Source organism: Ctenocephalides felis, unplaced genomic scaffold, assembly GCF_003426905.1.
Source record: "Ctenocephalides felis isolate EL2017-DRISC unplaced genomic scaffold, ASM342690v1 CF-g0.4_SCAFFOLD_03571, whole genome shotgun sequence".
Taxonomy (NCBI): domain Eukaryota; kingdom Metazoa; phylum Arthropoda; class Insecta; order Siphonaptera; family Pulicidae; genus Ctenocephalides; species Ctenocephalides felis.
In genome coordinates this window covers 24,165,983-24,184,958 of record NW_020539725.1, presented here as the reverse complement: position 1 = coordinate 24,184,958, position 18,976 = coordinate 24,165,983, and the positions used below count along the sequence as shown (strand labels likewise).

At 26.9% G+C, this 18,976-nt stretch overlaps 1 protein-coding gene across 1 annotated transcript; it reads right to left on the bottom strand.

The window, feature by feature from the left end:
* Positions 1-571: 571 nt before the first annotated feature.
* On the bottom strand, positions 572-4,777 carry LOC113385826 (twist-related protein 1-like). The gene is made up of 2 exons (XM_026623656.1): positions 4,560-4,777; positions 572-914 (listed from the first exon to the last, which is right to left on the bottom strand). Exons 1-2 carry the CDS (start codon positions 4,775-4,777, stop codon positions 572-574), a joined length of 561 nt encoding a protein of 186 aa, XP_026479441.1.
* Between the last annotated feature and the right edge of the window lie 14,199 nt (positions 4,778-18,976).

The window sequence follows — 18,976 nt, the reverse complement described above, 5'->3', positions numbered from 1 at the left end:
CAAACATCATTATCTATAAGTCCAATTCTATTTATTGTAACACGATATAAAGATCTTAGTAAAGCAATAAATATTAAGTTTAATGACGAATTGAGATAATATTTGACATTTGTTTATCCCATCACTTGAAGATATAGCTGTTTATGCGATTATGGAATTTAAAGATAAATTTGTTCCGAGAAATTTAAACTTCAGTGTATTATGTATCAAATAGCGCTTATCTGAAAATATCGGTATTTTTGGGGTAAATACCGGTAAAAATACCGCCGAAAAATCGGGCGGTTTACCGGTAATTCGGTATACCGGTATTGCATTCTCTATTAGGCACGTAACATATGACGGGAGCGTTCAGCGATTGTCGTCGGCAATGTTAGCTCAGACATGTGACGTCGCATATCCTTCATATGTTTGAGAACTATATACAACAGAAAACATATGAGGACTAGTAGTCCTAATGTCTATGAATGCATAGCATACATTAGATTATACAAGAGCATTATGTCAATTCAAATAATTTTTAAAATACATTACTACCAATTTAACAATGTTATTATCTTACCTCTTAGTGACCTTATGCTTCCAAAACGTGATTTAAGTAAGCAATATAGCATATAGCAAGTTTCAATATTTCAATTTTTGAAAGCTTCTTATCTGGTGGCAGAGTGGGCAAGAGTTTCCTAAGTTCTGCGAAAGCGACGTTGAAAGCTTCTACGCGCACGCGTTCTCGGGTGGCGTGGGCAGTGCGATATTTGGCTGTGGCCCGCCTGCGCCTTCGCCGTTCTTCTCTCGACAGATTTCCATTATTCGAATTCGATGTGTTGGAATGGTTTGAAGATGCGTTGGAAATAGGAGAATCGGATAGACCATTTTTTGAGGTTGAAGGACTGTTCTCAATTGGAATATTCGTTGCTAGGCTGAAACAATATTGATTCCTAATTATGCTAATGTATATCAGAATAAATTTCATGTAGTAGTTTTAATTTATTACTAGCTGCGACTAATTCGCGTGAAATTCAACAAAAAGTTTTAAGTTTTTCTTTTATTATTTTCAGTTTCCTGAATCAGCCTTATCTTATTTATAAAAATGAATCGCAAAATGTGTTATTAAGCGCATAACTCAACAACATCTGGACTAATTTGGCCAATTCCTTTTATTAAAATGTCCGTTGGAGTCCAAGGGTGGTTCTTACGGCGAGAAAAAATCGAATAATTGCCGGAAAAACCCTAAAAACAGCCCTTTTCCTTTTCACATACAAACATTTTCTAACTAAAACTTAGAATCAATTTGAGCTTTATTGCTATTATATAAAGTTCATATTAAATTACGAACACTCACTGTATACTCCTTCTAAACGATTATTCGGATTTTGATAAATCTTTCTGAAGTTTGTTAAGAAAATTTTCTAGGATGTATGTGATTATAAAGTAGTGGGATGTATGTGCAATATTGTAGAAATAAATGGTAAAAACTTGCAAAAAACGTGATGTCAATGTTTGAATAAGATTCGGATATTAAATTTTCAATATATAATTCCTTTGCATCTTTTACTAAACTTTCCACAATATTTTTAAAATTTGTAAAAATTTCACTTTATAACAACAAATGAGAAAGTAAAGATGAATACATACAATTTTGGATATCTTAAATAATATAAAATTAAATTAATTTTATCCAACGTGAAGTACCAGTGTAATGTTATGGTTATGGTTATGTTTAAAAGACTTCAATTTTGAATATAGTGTGAGAATTGAGACTCATCATTTTATTTAAAGCAGTTCTACATTTAACATCGCTCACATTATAAATGTATATGCATTTTGGCGTATAGAGTAATTTAAAAAACAATTATTATTTTTAGGTAAACAGTAAATATTAGTGTATTATATTAAAAAATTGTAGACATGGGTACAGGACAACGTAGGATTTATTTCTCGGGATAATACAACACCACATTAGCTTTTTTCAAATTTTTTTGAGAGATTTGACTATATTTTAATCAGCAGTAATAGAAATATATTTTAGAAATTAAAATTCAAAAAAACAACTATTAACGTTACTAACTAAAAATCGACCATATAAGTAATAGATAATACTTTATAATATAAATAATACCCTATAAGTAATTGATCAATTTCAAAGCAAATCTGAATATTGAACACAAATGTACTTAATTTATAATAATTTTTTAATTTTAAGAAAAGTTAAAATTGTAATAAAATAGTTTGAATTAGAATAAGGTATGATTTATAATGTAAGATACAAGAATGTTATTAATAAACAATTTTGAATTGACATAAGATCAGATAAAATGCTAAACCAAATTAATTATCCTTCCCTAAATTTACAGATAGTTAAAATAATATAGTATAATATAAGATGAGACACTTTTTTCTAAACTTTTTTAAAAGATGTTAATTTTATAATATATAATGATTTTATAATACATAATTGCCAAAAGATTTACTTAATGTCTATGTAGGACAGTTGTAAATATATTGTTGAATAAAAAAAAAGAAAATTATAATAAACAAGGGGGGGAGAGGAAATCTTTGATTTGTGGTACTCTCATACCTTGAACATGCCTTCGCGTAGACTACTATTTATTATATATATATATATATATATATATATATATTAACATTATAAAACACTAAAAACATAACGAAAATCATAAAATAAAAATTAAAAATTATATATATATATATAGTATGGTATAAAAATTATAAATTATATAGTATGGTATATTTTGAATAAACGTAGACTACTATTTATTATGTATATATATATATTTATATATATATATATATATTAACATTATAAAACACTAAAAACATAACGAAAATCATAAAATAAAAATTAAAAATTATCACGTCTATTTTTTTTATAAAATTATGATTCTTTAACCATCATTTCCCAATGCAGGCTAAGGTTTTCATTTTTTAATTCGACGAATTGGCTGCTATATGCATAAATTATAATTTATAATAATATACGTAATTATTATTTAGACTTTATGTAATTAAGTATAACTCGAAACATTGTATAAAAATAATGCTACTATGCCCTAAACTCCTATATATTTTTTTTTTTTTTGATCAGCAATCAGAACCTAATAAATAATGAGATATTACAATTTTCATTATTTACCTTCCGGTTAAAAAAAAAATTTAACATTAAAACAAATTTTAAAATTAAAAAAATTACGTATGTATGTTTTCTCTAAAACATCGACTTAACCCTCCGTCGGTCGGATATTTTTTCACTTTCGAACGGTCGGAGTGGTCTGGCTGGACCATTATCCATTTTACATGCATTTATATGGGATAAATGAGTTTTTGGTGTCTTATATATTAACGATTATTAGTAGTACATATTTATAGTTTAGATTTTTTTCTTTTTTTACCGTCTTTTGCATGTGTGAGCTCGCTTATAATATAAAAAAATATTATATTATATTATATAAAAAATGAAAGAATATAAAAAAATCGTTGCTTTTTTAATATTTTTATTTTTCTGTTTTATATCAATGAAAAACAATATTTATTCTTTTTCGACTCCTTCGAAATGAATGTGAAATTCAAATGAAAACGAAATGAGGTGCGTCGACTTTGAAATGAGCTGTAAAATTCAAGTTGAAAATATAATTTCACTATAGGTTTGCCAAAAAAAAATTCCAACGCAGTACGGGTATAATAATTGTTGATAATGTGCGCATTACTCATCCGATTTTCAATGTTTGCGATGACCAATAAGTTTGGTACATTTTCAAGGAACTCTCGTCGTGAAAATACTAACATTCATGTTACAACACATAGCAAAGATTATATAAAATGCAGTTTGAATAGAAAACACCAGAAAAAAGACAAAATACTGGTTTACATATATCAAAAAGCGTATATTTCATACAAAATGTATGGGTGGTCTAGACAGAGACCACTCCGACCTTTCGAAGTATAAAAAAGTTATTATCCTTATAATTATCCTTCTGTGCATTTTTTCGTCCTGATTTTTTCATTGATCGACAGCTAATGAAATTTTAGGAAAAGTCAAGAAATTTCAAGTCGATAGGATTACTAGAATTTTTTTTTTTTAATTGAAGTCGAAAAAAGTTTGGCCAGACCACGCCGACCGACGGAGGGTTAAAAATGTTTATCATAACAGTTTTGTTTACTTTAATCACTCATAGTAGTTTTGTGATATGATTGATCAAATTATTTCTTTGTAATCAACAGCTGAATGAAAAAAAATATAATGTTTTTGTAAAAATTACAGAACTAGTTAAACCACTACTTACTAGATAGCAACTTCGAATTTTACTAATTAGTTTTAGGGTACGTAATTAAATTTGTTTGAAAATCTATAAATTAATAAACTAATATTAAAAATACCGTGTCAAGGTATGAAAAATTTGCAATTGTAAAAGCATTTATATCTAAAAATGCTGCAGCTAAAATGAAAATTATTTAAATTATCTCTATTATCTAAAAGGCGGTAAAACATGTAACATGATTATATTGACCAGTCAACTAAACTATAGAATAACTAAAAATTGATTTACCTCGTCTCAGTGCAGCCGGTAGAATTGCTGATGACCGTCGATTGCGCGCCTAGAAAACCAACTTGGGGCAAAATTGGTGTAAAGCTTTGGCTACTAACATCGTGTTTGTGACTATCATATGATATGTGATTATTAGTTGGATTTTGGTGTGGAATATTATGATGATTGCCTCTGGCGAATTGGTGGTTTATCGTGTTGGCATACGATGCATACACCATTTTTGAAAAACGCCAAGAACAGTTGTTGAAGATAATCTGGAATTAAATGAAGTTCACTGGTTTACTGTACAGAAGTATTGTTTTTAGTGCAATATATATATATATATATATATATATATATATATATATATATATATATAGTTAACAGCAACGTTTTATTACTATATTTACCTATCTAATACAACAATAAGACTCATTACAATATTAAAAACTTTCTTTAATATCACGAAAAGGTTCTTAAAGTTATTACTGACTTTTTTATAATTATTATTAATATGGTCATTATTATCAGTAAAGATTGCTTTAATTTTATCTTTTAGAATTCATCAATTCAACAATAATTTACATAAATTACAGATTCCAGACTCATAAATTTATAATACAAAATCTTAATGTAATATAAAAAATTGAATCGTCTTATATAGAAGAAAGTATTCTGGACTAAGGCATGAATTTTATGCGATTTGAAATTCAGTGAAAAAAGGCAAACAATATTTTTGCTATATTTTTCTACAAGTTATTAATTAATGTTTTGATAATATAAAATAAAAAATTAAATATAGTCATGATTTTAGCCATGCTCATGATTTTAGCCCTCCAAAAAATCTGAAGAAAAAAATATTTATATACTATTAATCTAGAATAATGTCGCTATCGTATGAATTTCGGACAAGTTATAAAATTAAGTTTTTCACGAAATAGCGAATTTAAAAATAGTAAAAATCGAAATGTGGGGATAAACGTAGTTCATACTGAAGACTAGTCTATAAAGAAAACTGTAAATTTTGCAAGTAAATCGGTCCAGTAGACGTTGAGAAATCGTGGTTACCATATCAAAAAAGTCAGTTTCGAGAAAAACGCCTTTAACTTTCGGAGAAAAAAGAAACGAGGAGGAGCTATATCTTCGAATATGATTTAAATTTCGGTAAATCCTATTGTACAGATATTCTTGAACAGTTAAACTTTATACTGCTTAAGTACAATAAAATGAACTTTACGTTTCTATTATATTATAATACCTTATATAATAAAGAATAATCAATAATTATATTGAATACTTCATCCACTTAGTATATATCAGTAAATATTTATAAGTGAAATCGTATTAAACCCAATTATTTCCAAAACTTGTTTTCGACAAACCATGACTAAATAAAAGGGTGTTAAATAACCCTTAAATAAGGTTACACTTCAATGCGAATGGTTGTATCAAACCCTTTTCATATAAATTGCATTCTATTGCGTATTATCTGCAGATGTGATCAACCTTACCCGAAAAGCAATTTGATATAATCAGGTTTTATATAGAATCATTTGAAAATTAATAGTCAATGTCCATGATTGATTCTAGTAAACTATAAAATAAATATATAAGTAATTACAATTTAAATCTTCAAATTTAGTTTAAGCTTTCGGTTGTAAAATATTTTATATTCGATACATCACAACAAGTAATTGATATTGATTCATGCTGTACTTTTCTATATAGTGTTTATTAATGTCTTGAGACATAAATTATTTATAAACACAGTAAAATTAAGTTACTTTGAGCTATTATATTACCATTTGGTATTAAAATGCAAATAAAAGGTATATTTATACATATTTATATTTATCATAATCATGATAGAAACTATACAAATAATTGAATTATTAACTAAAGCAAGTTTAAGAAACAGTTTCGAATGTAAGGTATGATTAAAAAATTATTTAAAAGAAAAAAATCATCTAATCTCACAGTAAGTGTTATGGATAATGTGCTATAGATTAAAGTTATAAAATTAAAGGAAGAATTTAATTGTTGGGAAAGTTAAAATTGGATTATGACCCTAGAGACCTGCTACAGTAATAGAAAAGAGGATTGTGAACCCTTATCGAAATGTCACCCTTATAAATAGTTGCGTAACAAGTGCACGTACGTGTTCGCGAAATCATATATATATATATATATATATATATATATATATATATATATATATATAAACACCATAGATAAACAATAATATTTTAACAGGTGTTTTAAAATAAGTATTCGAAAAATAAATTATTTGACCCAGAATGAAGTATAATATAGTTATAGTAATAGCTCGAAAATCAAAAACAACTTTTTTTGCATTTCTTCACGTTTCAGAGGTTTCTGATCATTTTGGCATATCTCAGAAAAAGTGTGTGTATGTGTGGTGACAATTTGTCGTCGACGATTTCGGGCGTATCCGATTTGAATTATCCAAGAAACATTCTGCTTGTGTTGGCAAAACAATTGTTTTTGGAAAAAACTTGGAAATTTTTTTTTTCCTAGATTTTTTTTTGTATATCGAAAATAATTCAGATTTTAAATTTAATTCTGGCTTAAGTTCTACAGTTCACTTATATACATTAAATAAATAATTTTAACTTTGTAATTCAGTTTATATAATTTTTAAAATAATAGAAAATGTTGAAGTATTTATAAAATTCTATTTGAAAACATTTAATATTCCTCGATCGTTTCGTTACGGTACGGGAAGTTCCAGCAATTTGCCTTAAGGCACGATACCATACACCACTAGTTTTATTTTCATTTACTGGGGATGCCAAAATATTATAACTTATTGAATGCAAAATCGAAAATAAACTTATGATGTTTAAAAAACAGTTTAAAAAAAATTAAATTTTAAGCTGTATATTTAATAAACCCATCGTTTAATTCTTTCACGAAACTTTGATATATATTTTTATTCAATTAATTATTTATTGTATACAGTATGTATTGCATGCATTACAGTATTGTTCATTCCATCAGTTTTCTTTTAAAAAAAAAAAACGGCGGTGTTACGTACTTTTAAACATAATCCTGCTTTGATATCGATATCTAGTCAATAATTCATGGTTATATGTGTAAGGGGTTAGAATATATTTTACAAATCGTCAGAGATTTTTGTGGTTATTGCCGATTTATTTATAGAATTATATATGAGAATAAAGATTTGTGTTGACAACGTCATTTATTATTGAAACGCTTATGAAGAATATATTTTACACTTTATAAGTACAAACTCGGTAAGTACATTTTTCAAGATGTAAATATTAGAATGATCATTTTGATCGTTTTTGCACATCTCAGATGTATTTTGTACTTCTAATATGACTAATATTAATTCATAACTGCATTATCATTTAGGAATTTAGTGAAGGCAAAAAAAGAATTAAAAATCAAAATATATAAAAAGGCCTAAGATGAGATATTCATTTAATAGCAAAATCGCTTTTCAACTTATTCGAAATTTAATAAACTTGAAAACATATTAAAGAAAAATAATTTACAATATGAAAAGTTGAGAAATTTCTTAATTAGATAATGCGAAAATTGCAATTAGAATTTCTGTAGAAAACAAAATATATAAAGGTTTCAAGACTAAATATAATTTAACTATGAAATTCTTTCAATAATATTAACGATGATAAATTAAGCTATTAACTGAAAATTTGAAATTGTATTAAAATTAGTGGTTAGTAGTAACATACCACCAAAGTACATTTTAATAATAAGTAATAAAATGATTAGAACTGGTGTATATTGCAAAAAAGTCAGTACAGTCAAGTGATCTGTTGTTTACTCATTTGCTGTGGCAGTTTTAGTAACAATTATGTTAAATGTATTTCAACTTTCTGAAGAATTTTTTTTTTTCAGGAAAGTTGATTTGCAAATTTTATGTTTTCATTCTGAATCATGTGACATCAAAATCGGAAAAGTTTGTCTGTGTATGTAAGCCAAAATTGAACCTTTTGCCGACGTTTTCTCAAAAACGACTAAATCTATTTCAAACAATTAAAAGTCATTCGATGAAGAGAAAACCAAAACCGACTTTAAAAATTTACTACTTTACTTTATTACTTTATTTCGAAAGATAAACTACTCGGGAATTATTATCGGGATTAGGTTTTGATAAAAATCGGCCGGGGCATTTCTTCGCCTTAAAAATCATAAAACATTATAGATCTACGAGAAGTGCTTTAATTATAAGAATTCACTAAAATTTAGAATAAATGGCCGTACCAAAAATTCATAATATTATTTTATTTGTTTTAAGACTTGCTGAATTTCCATTTTTATTGATTAAGTCTTGTCGATTAATTTACACATATCGGGAAGTTTTTGCAACTTGCCTTAAGCAAAATGCCACTTAATGCGATATATAATTCATGATTAATAAACATTTATGATTTGCGATAAACTATGATTATCGATCAGAGAAGTTTTTTTCGAAAACACTTGCAAATGTTATTATTAGTACTTTTCAACACCTACACATACCAGTGAATTAATCCTTTGAATTTTCCCATCTGCCGACCATATGTGCGGAATTAAACTTGGTAAAATATTAAAATTTCTTCTTTAAATTTCACTTGCACATAATACTTAAATTTTGAATCGTATTAAAACAGATTGATTTATATATGTAAAAATATTGGTTTTGATCGTTATACTTCGACAATGTATTCGACACTATCTGAAAGTCATCTGGGTGCCAGATTTTATCTGAAGCATGTGTAACCGTATATATGTGTATTGCATATTAATATGAGGGGTTGAAAAAGATTTGGCATAAGAGAAGGCGTGGTCCAATCCGGAGGGATGCTGCAAATATATATTATATACAAATATAATAATGAACATATGTATATGCACATATAAATATATACATATACAGTTAGATATATATATATATATATATATATATATATATATATTTCTAGGATAGAACACACCCTTCAGCATATGGACCAATAGGAGATGAAATCTCTGGAAATCGAAACGTGAAATAGGCGGTTCCTCATAATATACAAATACACCCGGAAACCACACACCTCTACTTGACCAAAAACATACATTAACACACATATATACATAGTTTCATCAAAGACAACTCATCAAAAATGAACAAATCCATAAAAATTAAAAAATAATTGATTTGAACATTTTGACGAAGTTATATAAAAAAATGCAAAGAAAAGCAACAAATACACGAAAATTGGAATTGTTGTTTATACGAAATTTAAAAAAAAGAATATGTTGAAAACTAAAATTGGGTGAACTGAAGCTACTTACTCAATCTAAAAATTATATATTACTCAGTCCAGGTATTGATTTTGCAGGATATTGATGTGAAAAATTGCAGGAGATATAAGATTTTTTTTATAAGAAATATGGAGATATAATGAAAATTGGTACACATAATTTGTTAAGAATTTTGGTTTCACTATATGTATTGTATTTCACTACATTGTATATATTTACTAGCACACCCGGCCACGCTTTGGTGTGACTTTTATCCGATGGATTGAAATTTGAATATGAATGAGAATCAACAGTTTAATACTGTTGATCAAAATTTTCTTACAATATACTAATCAATATTCCTTCAAATTTACAAATCATTATTGAAATGCTATTATATAGCCGGGTCAATTTAAACCTAAAATCAGGGTGAAGGATAGATAATCAGGGTGAAGAATTAATAATGGGCTGTAACTTGGCGAAATTGTTTAAAATACAATTATAAAAGTGATCTCAAAAGTCCTCATCGATCCGATGCGAGCTAAAAAAAAATGGCACAAGGTAAAAAAAATGACCCTTTGCGATTTTTAGCCAAATGGTCAGATTCATCGCAAAATTATCTGAGACAATATTGTAGAGCATAAAATTATCTACCAAACTAGGAATTAGTTTTTGTACGTGGTTTTTCCAGTAGGCCTATTTTAGGGAATACTTAATGCGTGTCATCACTCAGTAATCAAACCTGGAAAAACACAAATTACTAAAATCTAAAATTTATTAAACACTAAACTAAAATATCTTGCTCGTTGAGTGTTTACCACGTTTAAAATTGGGGCATTATTTGCTCTTGTAACTTTCTCTTTTTATTAATTATTTATTAGTTATGTTGTTATTTTGGACAAGTTTTTTCCAATTTTTTCTATCAATGTTAGTTTATAATTTTATATGCTTCTCAATTACCTGATTCTATACCATCATTTTTTCAGTAGGGTACGTTTGTGCCACTTTTTTTGATCAGCAATAATTTTGTTAAGTTGCCAGTTAGCAGGGAGAAAAGTTTAGTATTTATTAAATTTTATATTTTTGTGTTTTTCTCGGTTTGATTACTGAAACGCATTAAGTGTCGAAACTTTTGATAGAATAAAGAATTTTTCTATTTTAACCTTCTTTTAATTCGACGATTGGTCTGCAAAATACTTTAAATATATATATATATATATATATATATATATATATATGGATAAGTTAAAGATATCCCTAGTCTTCGGTACCAGTCACCATTCCCGGATTAAAATCCGGGAACAAAGAGGGGATAGATCAATACTGTATTTACATAGGCATATTTACTAAAAGCAAGCATATGTATTAGGATAAAGCAAAAATATTAAAAATTATGTGATATATTTACCAATTCAAGAAAAATATCACTAAATGAATAATAACTTAATAAATACAAATCCTAATTGAATATATATATATATATATATATATACATATAGCATGTACAATCTTGTATTTATGGGTAATTTCAGGAAACGTTTTCGTACGTATATACCGCAGGTTTCTAAGATACCTCATGTTGATTTCTTGGTTGCTAGCAAACATTGCATTAGAAAACTCTGCATATATTTGAAATTAGTGAAGTTCGTGCTTGAGATGATTTATAACATTAAACAACAACTTGAATAATATAATTACTTACATAATCAGAAATCATAATACATTTTTTTCTGTTACAAATTTTAAGTTGTACAACGATGTGGATAATTTTAAACAAAATTTTAATTTATAATTTAATAAAAGATCCCAGTGTCAACAATGGTGAAGGGATGGAAGCAAAGCCAACTTTTCGAACATTATAATTTTTGAGTATAAATAAATACCGTATATAAATATTGTAGCATAAAATAATTAATAATATGATATTAGTTTTAAAAATAGCGCGTTAATAAATTAGATTTTAGTTTTAATGTGTGTTGTGAAAGTGCATAAGTGCATATGACTTTCAATGAAATATTTTGATAAACATACAAGATGTCTATGAACTGTCATGCCGGGCAGGTAAATTATAAATTTAAAATAAAATAAGATCATTTTAGTATTATGCTACAAGAGTTTCTATCATCTTAGTTAATAATAATAATAAAAAGAATTGGACTGTTTTTACATTTACATTCAAAATTAAGTAACCCACTATATATAAATACATATATACAAAATTGCTTAATGTGTAATAATTCAGAAAACTTTTGATATATTATATATGCATTAATGGGCTTTCAAACATACTTGTAGATCGATTAAAACAGTTGCATTTGAAGACGATATTTGATTTTAAGTTTATATTCGCATAAATAGCATTCATTCATAAACAAATGTAGTAGATGTATATACATAATTATTAATTAAAGAATAAGCTTTTTTATCAATAATTTAGTGTTATGCTTTACCTACTCCTTATGGGAGTAACGCGCATGATTAGATTTCGTACAGTGTTTTCTGACTAAAATTATGTCTAAAAATCAAATTTTTTAACTGTAAATGCTATCATATTAAATATGTTATTACTTATTACTTTAACAGTTGAGTCTGAGAGTTAAACTCATAAGCATTTTGACGATGTAATTGGAAAATATACGATTTATAAATCATCTATGATATGAGATTTAGAATCAATTTACTGTAAGCTTACTAAATATATTAGCAACATCTTTTATAGGGAAACTATCTGTGTTGAATGGGTTTTTAATTGAAAAGAGTAGATATATAGATAATTATTCTCCTCGCTCTCAATCAACGAAAAAATATATATTTTATAAATTGGCACAATTGCTTAAAAAATCCAGCAATAAATTCTTTGTGATAAAATTTTGATTTAAACATCCAGTTCTATAATATGTTTCTATCCGTTGCATCTGGTATCATGCAGTAGTGATGGCCATTTTCACTTGAAGATATAGATAAAAAATAAATTCCCAATTGAAATGGAAAATATTTCACACTATTCTTTCCTGAATAAAGTTGAAGCTCACAGACCTGTCCTTGGGCAGTACTACCCATTATTATATAATATACACTAATTAAAAAGTTATTTTTATATTATGTTAAAAGTTATATTTATATTAAGTTTTTTGGTAATGTTAGTTTCTATGCTTCTCAAGTAACTGATTATATCATCATTTTTCAGTATAGATTCTACTTCATCATAAAGCTCATTTAGCCGATTTCTTTCCATATTTTTGATTTTGATGATGATTTTCTATAGAATATTTGATACTTGATTTCTTCATTTTTAATCCACGCGAGTTACCAAAATATTATTCAAAAATGTACTTTCGAGTTTTCTTTTTTTTCGTCTTAAAATCAATTAATAATTTATAAATGAATTTGAAATTTAATAATTGTAATATTTGTATAGTTACAAAAAAATCCACATATCTGTAATTCAATTCAATCCAAAGCAAGTGAATACTAGGCCCTAAAAACTTATAGCAAATTGCTATCAGACTTCTGATACTAATCATCCCATTATTGTATATAAAGAAAAAAAATTTGACCTAAGGAAATTGGCTTCATCATTTTCTTCATCTTTGATCCATGTCAGTTATCATGATTTGTTTAGGAGCATCACAAAATGATGTTACTAATCACGTATTCTGGTAAATAAAAATATTTTATTTTCAACGCATGTTCTGTCTTAAGTAATTAAACTGCTTTTCATGTCTTCCTTGATATATAAAGTTTTCACTTGTTTAATTATATTCTTTATGCCAAAACAAATACATTAATGTTACCGTTTTATATCAAATTTGCGTGTATTTGTGTATATACATATTCAACATATTCAATATTGTATACCAAAATTTTCTATATCTGTGTCAGCACTTGTGCATGTGCTAATTCGTTCCCCTATAACTTTAGCGTGACTTCTATTTATAAAAATATGAAATGTTAAGAAATTTCATGGCATAGTTAGTATGCTCAATAAGTATTCCCTTCACGTTATGTACCTGTTGATATTTATACAAGCTTAGCAAAAATACTTCTACTAAAAAAAGTTTATGTATTTGTCCGCCTTCGCAAATTTATTTTCATTACTTCACCCCGGCTGTTCAGTCTTAAGACATACTTCATCGAGTTCAAACATATCTTGACTCGGAAATTTGAGTATATTGCCTTATACTTTTTAAATCCAAGCAAGTTTTGCAAAAAAGTTTGTGTTAAACCTACCCAAGTTTTAAACGTTAAAATTACAACAAATTCAGGTAAAAATTAATTTAATTGATAATTATTTACATCAATAAATGAATTTAGTTATATATTTAGAAACTACATATTAGCTCCATAAAACAGTTTGTGTAATATGAAATCCAGAACGTTTATAAATATAATAAAATTTAATAAAATTGTTATCATAATTTTAGGTGTAATATTAAGAAATAGCTGAAAAATATATTAAAGCATTCGTCAATAAAGCCTCGAATAAATTGTAATAAATCAAATATTTGTTAATAACTTTTTTGTTCATTTCATAGTAATGAAATATAAAGCTATTATGAACACTTTTTAAAGCTCACGTCTTAACTCATAAAACCATTTACAACTTAAGTTAAGTGTTAAAAAAAAGCTTGAAACATAAAATAAATAAATAAATTTTACTTCACATTGATTAAAATTCAACATTAGAAACCATTTAATTTACAGTAATTTTTGAAATTTAAATTTTAATTTAAGGGGGCGTCCATTAATCACGTGAGGTTTTTAGGGGGAGGGGGGGTTTGACAAAAAATCACGAAATATCACGTGGGGGAGGGGGGGTATAGCAAGATATCACGTGTATTTATTTTTTTTACTATTTTTTATAAAAAAGTTCAAACATTTTTGAAAAAAATTAAAAATTTTACAGTTTTTTTACGTAACTAAAAATACACGTGATGTTTAGTGGGGGAGGGGGGGTAATTTTGAATATCACCAAATATCACCAAGGGGGAGGGGGGGTCTAAAAATCCTTAAAAACTTGCTCACGTGATTAATGGACGCCCCCTAACTAGTTGGTATTGGTATTTTGCCTTGAGGCAAGTTACATGAACTTCCCGATTTGTGTGAATAATCTATTTAATCCATGATAGATAAATTAATTTAGGAGTAGTGAAAAGTATTCGAAGTGGATTTATTACACATTATTGAAAATCGAACACGTCAACCCGGTCGGAGTATTTTTTAAAAGCAAATTTTCAAAAATCAATAAATTTTATAATTGAGCCAGTTTTTTGTAGAACTTTAATTGTTTAGTATGTTCAATAAGACCAAGTACTCTGTCGTTATACCAAGCAAATCGTCTAATATTAATTTTAACAAATGTCAATAAAACTACTCATTTTCTCAAACTTTGATGAATTTTTAAAATTAAACTACTTGTCGTAAGGCCGTAATATTTCAGTAAGTTCTATGAGACCATGATATACATGATATATCGCCAAAAAAAGTTCCATGAAAATCGGCTTAAATTTTTTTTTCAACAGTTAATAACAAGAAAACGGCTCGGTAGATTTTCATTTACAACTAATCAGTATCATTCCCAATTAATATCTTTCGAACAGTTTTTGATTTTTTAAAATCGATTCGGTAGTATGAGCTTAAATGTGGACGAAAAGTATACGACTTTTTCCAAATTACAAAGAAACGGCTCGGCCGATCGTCGCACAAAACTGCGAACGATAATCCTCATCGAGATACAAACGGTTTTTATATTTCTGAAATCGGTTCAGGCGTTTTTGAGCAAACGTCGATGAAAGTTCTAATTTTGACAAATTTTTCATTCTAACTTTGACGAATTTTTAAAGCTAAACGACTTGTCGTAAGGCCGTAATATTTTAGTATGATGATCTAGAAGACAATGGTACTTACCGTCACAAAAATAATAATAAAAATCGACGAATAAATTTTTTTATCACCTTATTACAGAAAACGGCCCGGCCGATTTTTTTATGAAAACAAACTTCTCCTTCGGGAAGTTAAGAAATAATGAGCTTTATGGATTTACTAATGGCATGAAATGGGCATAATAAATATTGGCCGTCCATGTATGTATATCAGTAAAATGGTATGAATTTTCAAATTTCGAAATCGAAATTCCTGAATATAATTCATTGATTCATAATTTTAAAGTTAAATTTAAGACATTAAATGCATTAAATGGTCGAAAGTCATCAATATAATATATATATATATATATATATATATAAAGTGTGTGTGGGTGTGTATATATGTATATAACAATCATTACAAATATAACTTAGCAAAACTAGATTTCGGTTAAAAAGTTTGCTGAATAGGTAAACTTTTCTAACTCATTATGTCCTTTGTGGTATAGCGTGTTTTTGTGACATTCATTTGAAACAAAATTTATTTTCTTTTCTTGTTAATATTTACTTAGCATTTCATAATTATCATATAGTTTGTAATTTGTTCATTATTTATTTAATTTAAATAGATATTTGTAAAACTTAATTAAAACTTTACTCTATGTATAAATCAACACCATTTACAAAGCTTATTTTGAGCTTAAAACTTTATTTTTATTAAAAATTGAGTTTATTTATTTTTATGTCGTGAATTTTATTTATGGCAAAATAACATGAAAAAATAATTTATAAAAAACTTCGCCTACTTGTTGACTTATAACAAACTTAATTTTGTTCAAAGATATATGTTGCTAATGCTCATTTTTAAAATACTGATAAATTGGATTTATATAGATCAAAAGTAGTAATAACATTTAAAATGCATCTAAAATATATTGTTAATTCAAAGGGTTTATTTTAAAATGTTGTGTCTATGTCTTGACTAACTTTATGTTAACGTTAACGTTAACGCTTTACGTTTTTAATAAATTTATTTACAATCTTTCTCTAAATTTACTCATAGAATCACTGATCTCATAACTCATTTTTTATAACGCGTGCCTAACCCTGACCAAGACTGAAATAGGCTAACCAAAAATGGCCTTATTTTATTGGCTTGTTATACAAGGTCTATAATATAGGTAAAGCACATATTCCAAAAGCCATATATTTTTACTAACACACATAAAGTATCGTACAGAACATGATTAGTTATTATCATGATTAGAATCATTCGGTGATGTCGCAGACTTTTGCGACAAACTAAAATTAGAACGCGGAATTGCGTTCTCCCTTTACTTGGGTAATAGAATCACAAAAAGCAAAAATATTTACAAACAAGATTTTACTTATTTTACTTATTTACTTTCAGGCAAAATTCGATAAATATTGCCTTTAGTGCTAAAACAATTTTGTCATTACTAAGATTATTTAAAACCTAAAAATTTGTAAAATCGAAAAATCGTATCATTTTTCAACATCCTTACTTTGCCGAACATGCTAATGAACTTTGTTATTTTGAGAAAAGTAAACTTATATAACTGGAAATAAGAGATGCATAAAAACAATTTGAATGATCAAACTGGGTGGATAACAATCCTATAAAAATATTCAGTTAAAAGCGCGCTTTAATTTAAGAAAAAAAAAGAACTGAACAATTATAAACTTATATTTTTTTGAATGTTTAGAAATCCATAGTAGTATCCATAAATCCATATAATCCATAGAAAGTATTTTCTTTCGTTGTTAGTTTTTTTTTTTTTGTTGTGAGCACTGTTGTTTAGTTTACGAGACCTTAATGTAATTTGTAAGAATAGGTTCTCTAATTGTTTTATAAGAAGTATTGTTAATTTTAAGTCAGATTCAACATTTTTTATATAACCTGTATAAAAGCTTACATCTGGGTGAAGTAAATCGGACCAACTAAACCTTAACCCTGGCAAAGGTGTAAACGGTAAAAATGAAAATAGTAAATGAAAAGGAAAATTAAAATAAAAAAACAATTTTACAAGAAATAAATAAATAGTTATTTCAACTCTGTTAATGAATATTTTAAAATAGATCATGGTTATATACGTTACATTATTCAACCTATGAAAAATATAAATTTTATACGTGCATTTTTTACAGAGATAACCCTATAAATAATAGTAAAGAGCAAGAGTAAAACTCTATAAATAATAGTACTATTAAAAAAAATTAAAAATGAGAAATTGAATCTGTATGTATGCATGAGGTAAAATGGAACAGATGAAAAAAATATATATATAATTTGGAAAAAACTGGGAATTTTCCTGAACATAGTTCGATAGTTGTTTGATTGACCCGTGTTATGTGTTATGATGTAATTTATTTGATTTGGGTAGTATTAGTTCTTAAAGTCAAATTGGACCTTTGTGTCTCATTCTAATACATTATATTTAGTTGTTAGTTAAGGCATTTCATTCAAACAAAAATTAAATTATTTCCAATATTATGTTTTGAACGTGATTTTACCATGCTTGACATAATTACAGTACATAATAAAAGTATTTAACCAAGAAAATACATAAAAGTTAATTTACATAAAAGGCGTTTTATAAAATGGATACGTGTTATGTGCTATGATGTAATTTGTTTAGATAGTATAATTACTTAAAGTCAAATTGGACCTTTGTGTCCTGTTCATCCTATTATATTTAGTTGTTAGTTAAACCATTTCATTCAAAACAAATTTAAATTATTATCAATACTCATTTTACGTTTTAAACAAAATAAAACAAACATAAAATAAAACTTTTGCACTTCTATAATTGTAATGAGAGAGAAAAGACTCAATCATCAAACTGCATCACGCAGCCCTGAATTACGCCCTTGTGCCCTTTCGAATAAGGAAATTAGCTTGTCGTCAAATTATTATTATAAAACCTCAAGTGAATTACAAGTATATATATATATATATATATATATATATATACATTTATATATATGTAGTATTTACATTAAACTATGTGCAAACGAGTGTATAAATTGCACGTGCCTTCTCGCCTTCCCGGCGCGTGCCGAAAGCGTGTCTAAAACCAGACAACAAATTTGATCACATCATAAGTGATGATCACTCATCACTTGTGATATGTGCAAACAAATATATACAAAATAAGCATTTTTGACAATACAAAGAAATACATCAAAATCACATTTCAATTCTCAACACCGCCATATGTCCCGAAAGCGAGTTAATTTACGTTAGGGCAAGCGTGCAATTTTTCTGCAATTTAT

Bases quoted from the DNA above. Each gene is read 5' to 3' on its own strand.
- LOC113385826 (XM_026623656.1), bottom strand. From the start codon at position 4,777: ATGGTGTATGCATCGTATGCCAACACGATAAACCACCAATTCGCCAGA. The intron at 915-4,559 runs GTAAATCAATTT...ATATTGTTTCAG, and splicing joins ACCGGCTGCACTGAGACGAG to CCTAGCAACGAATATTCCAA.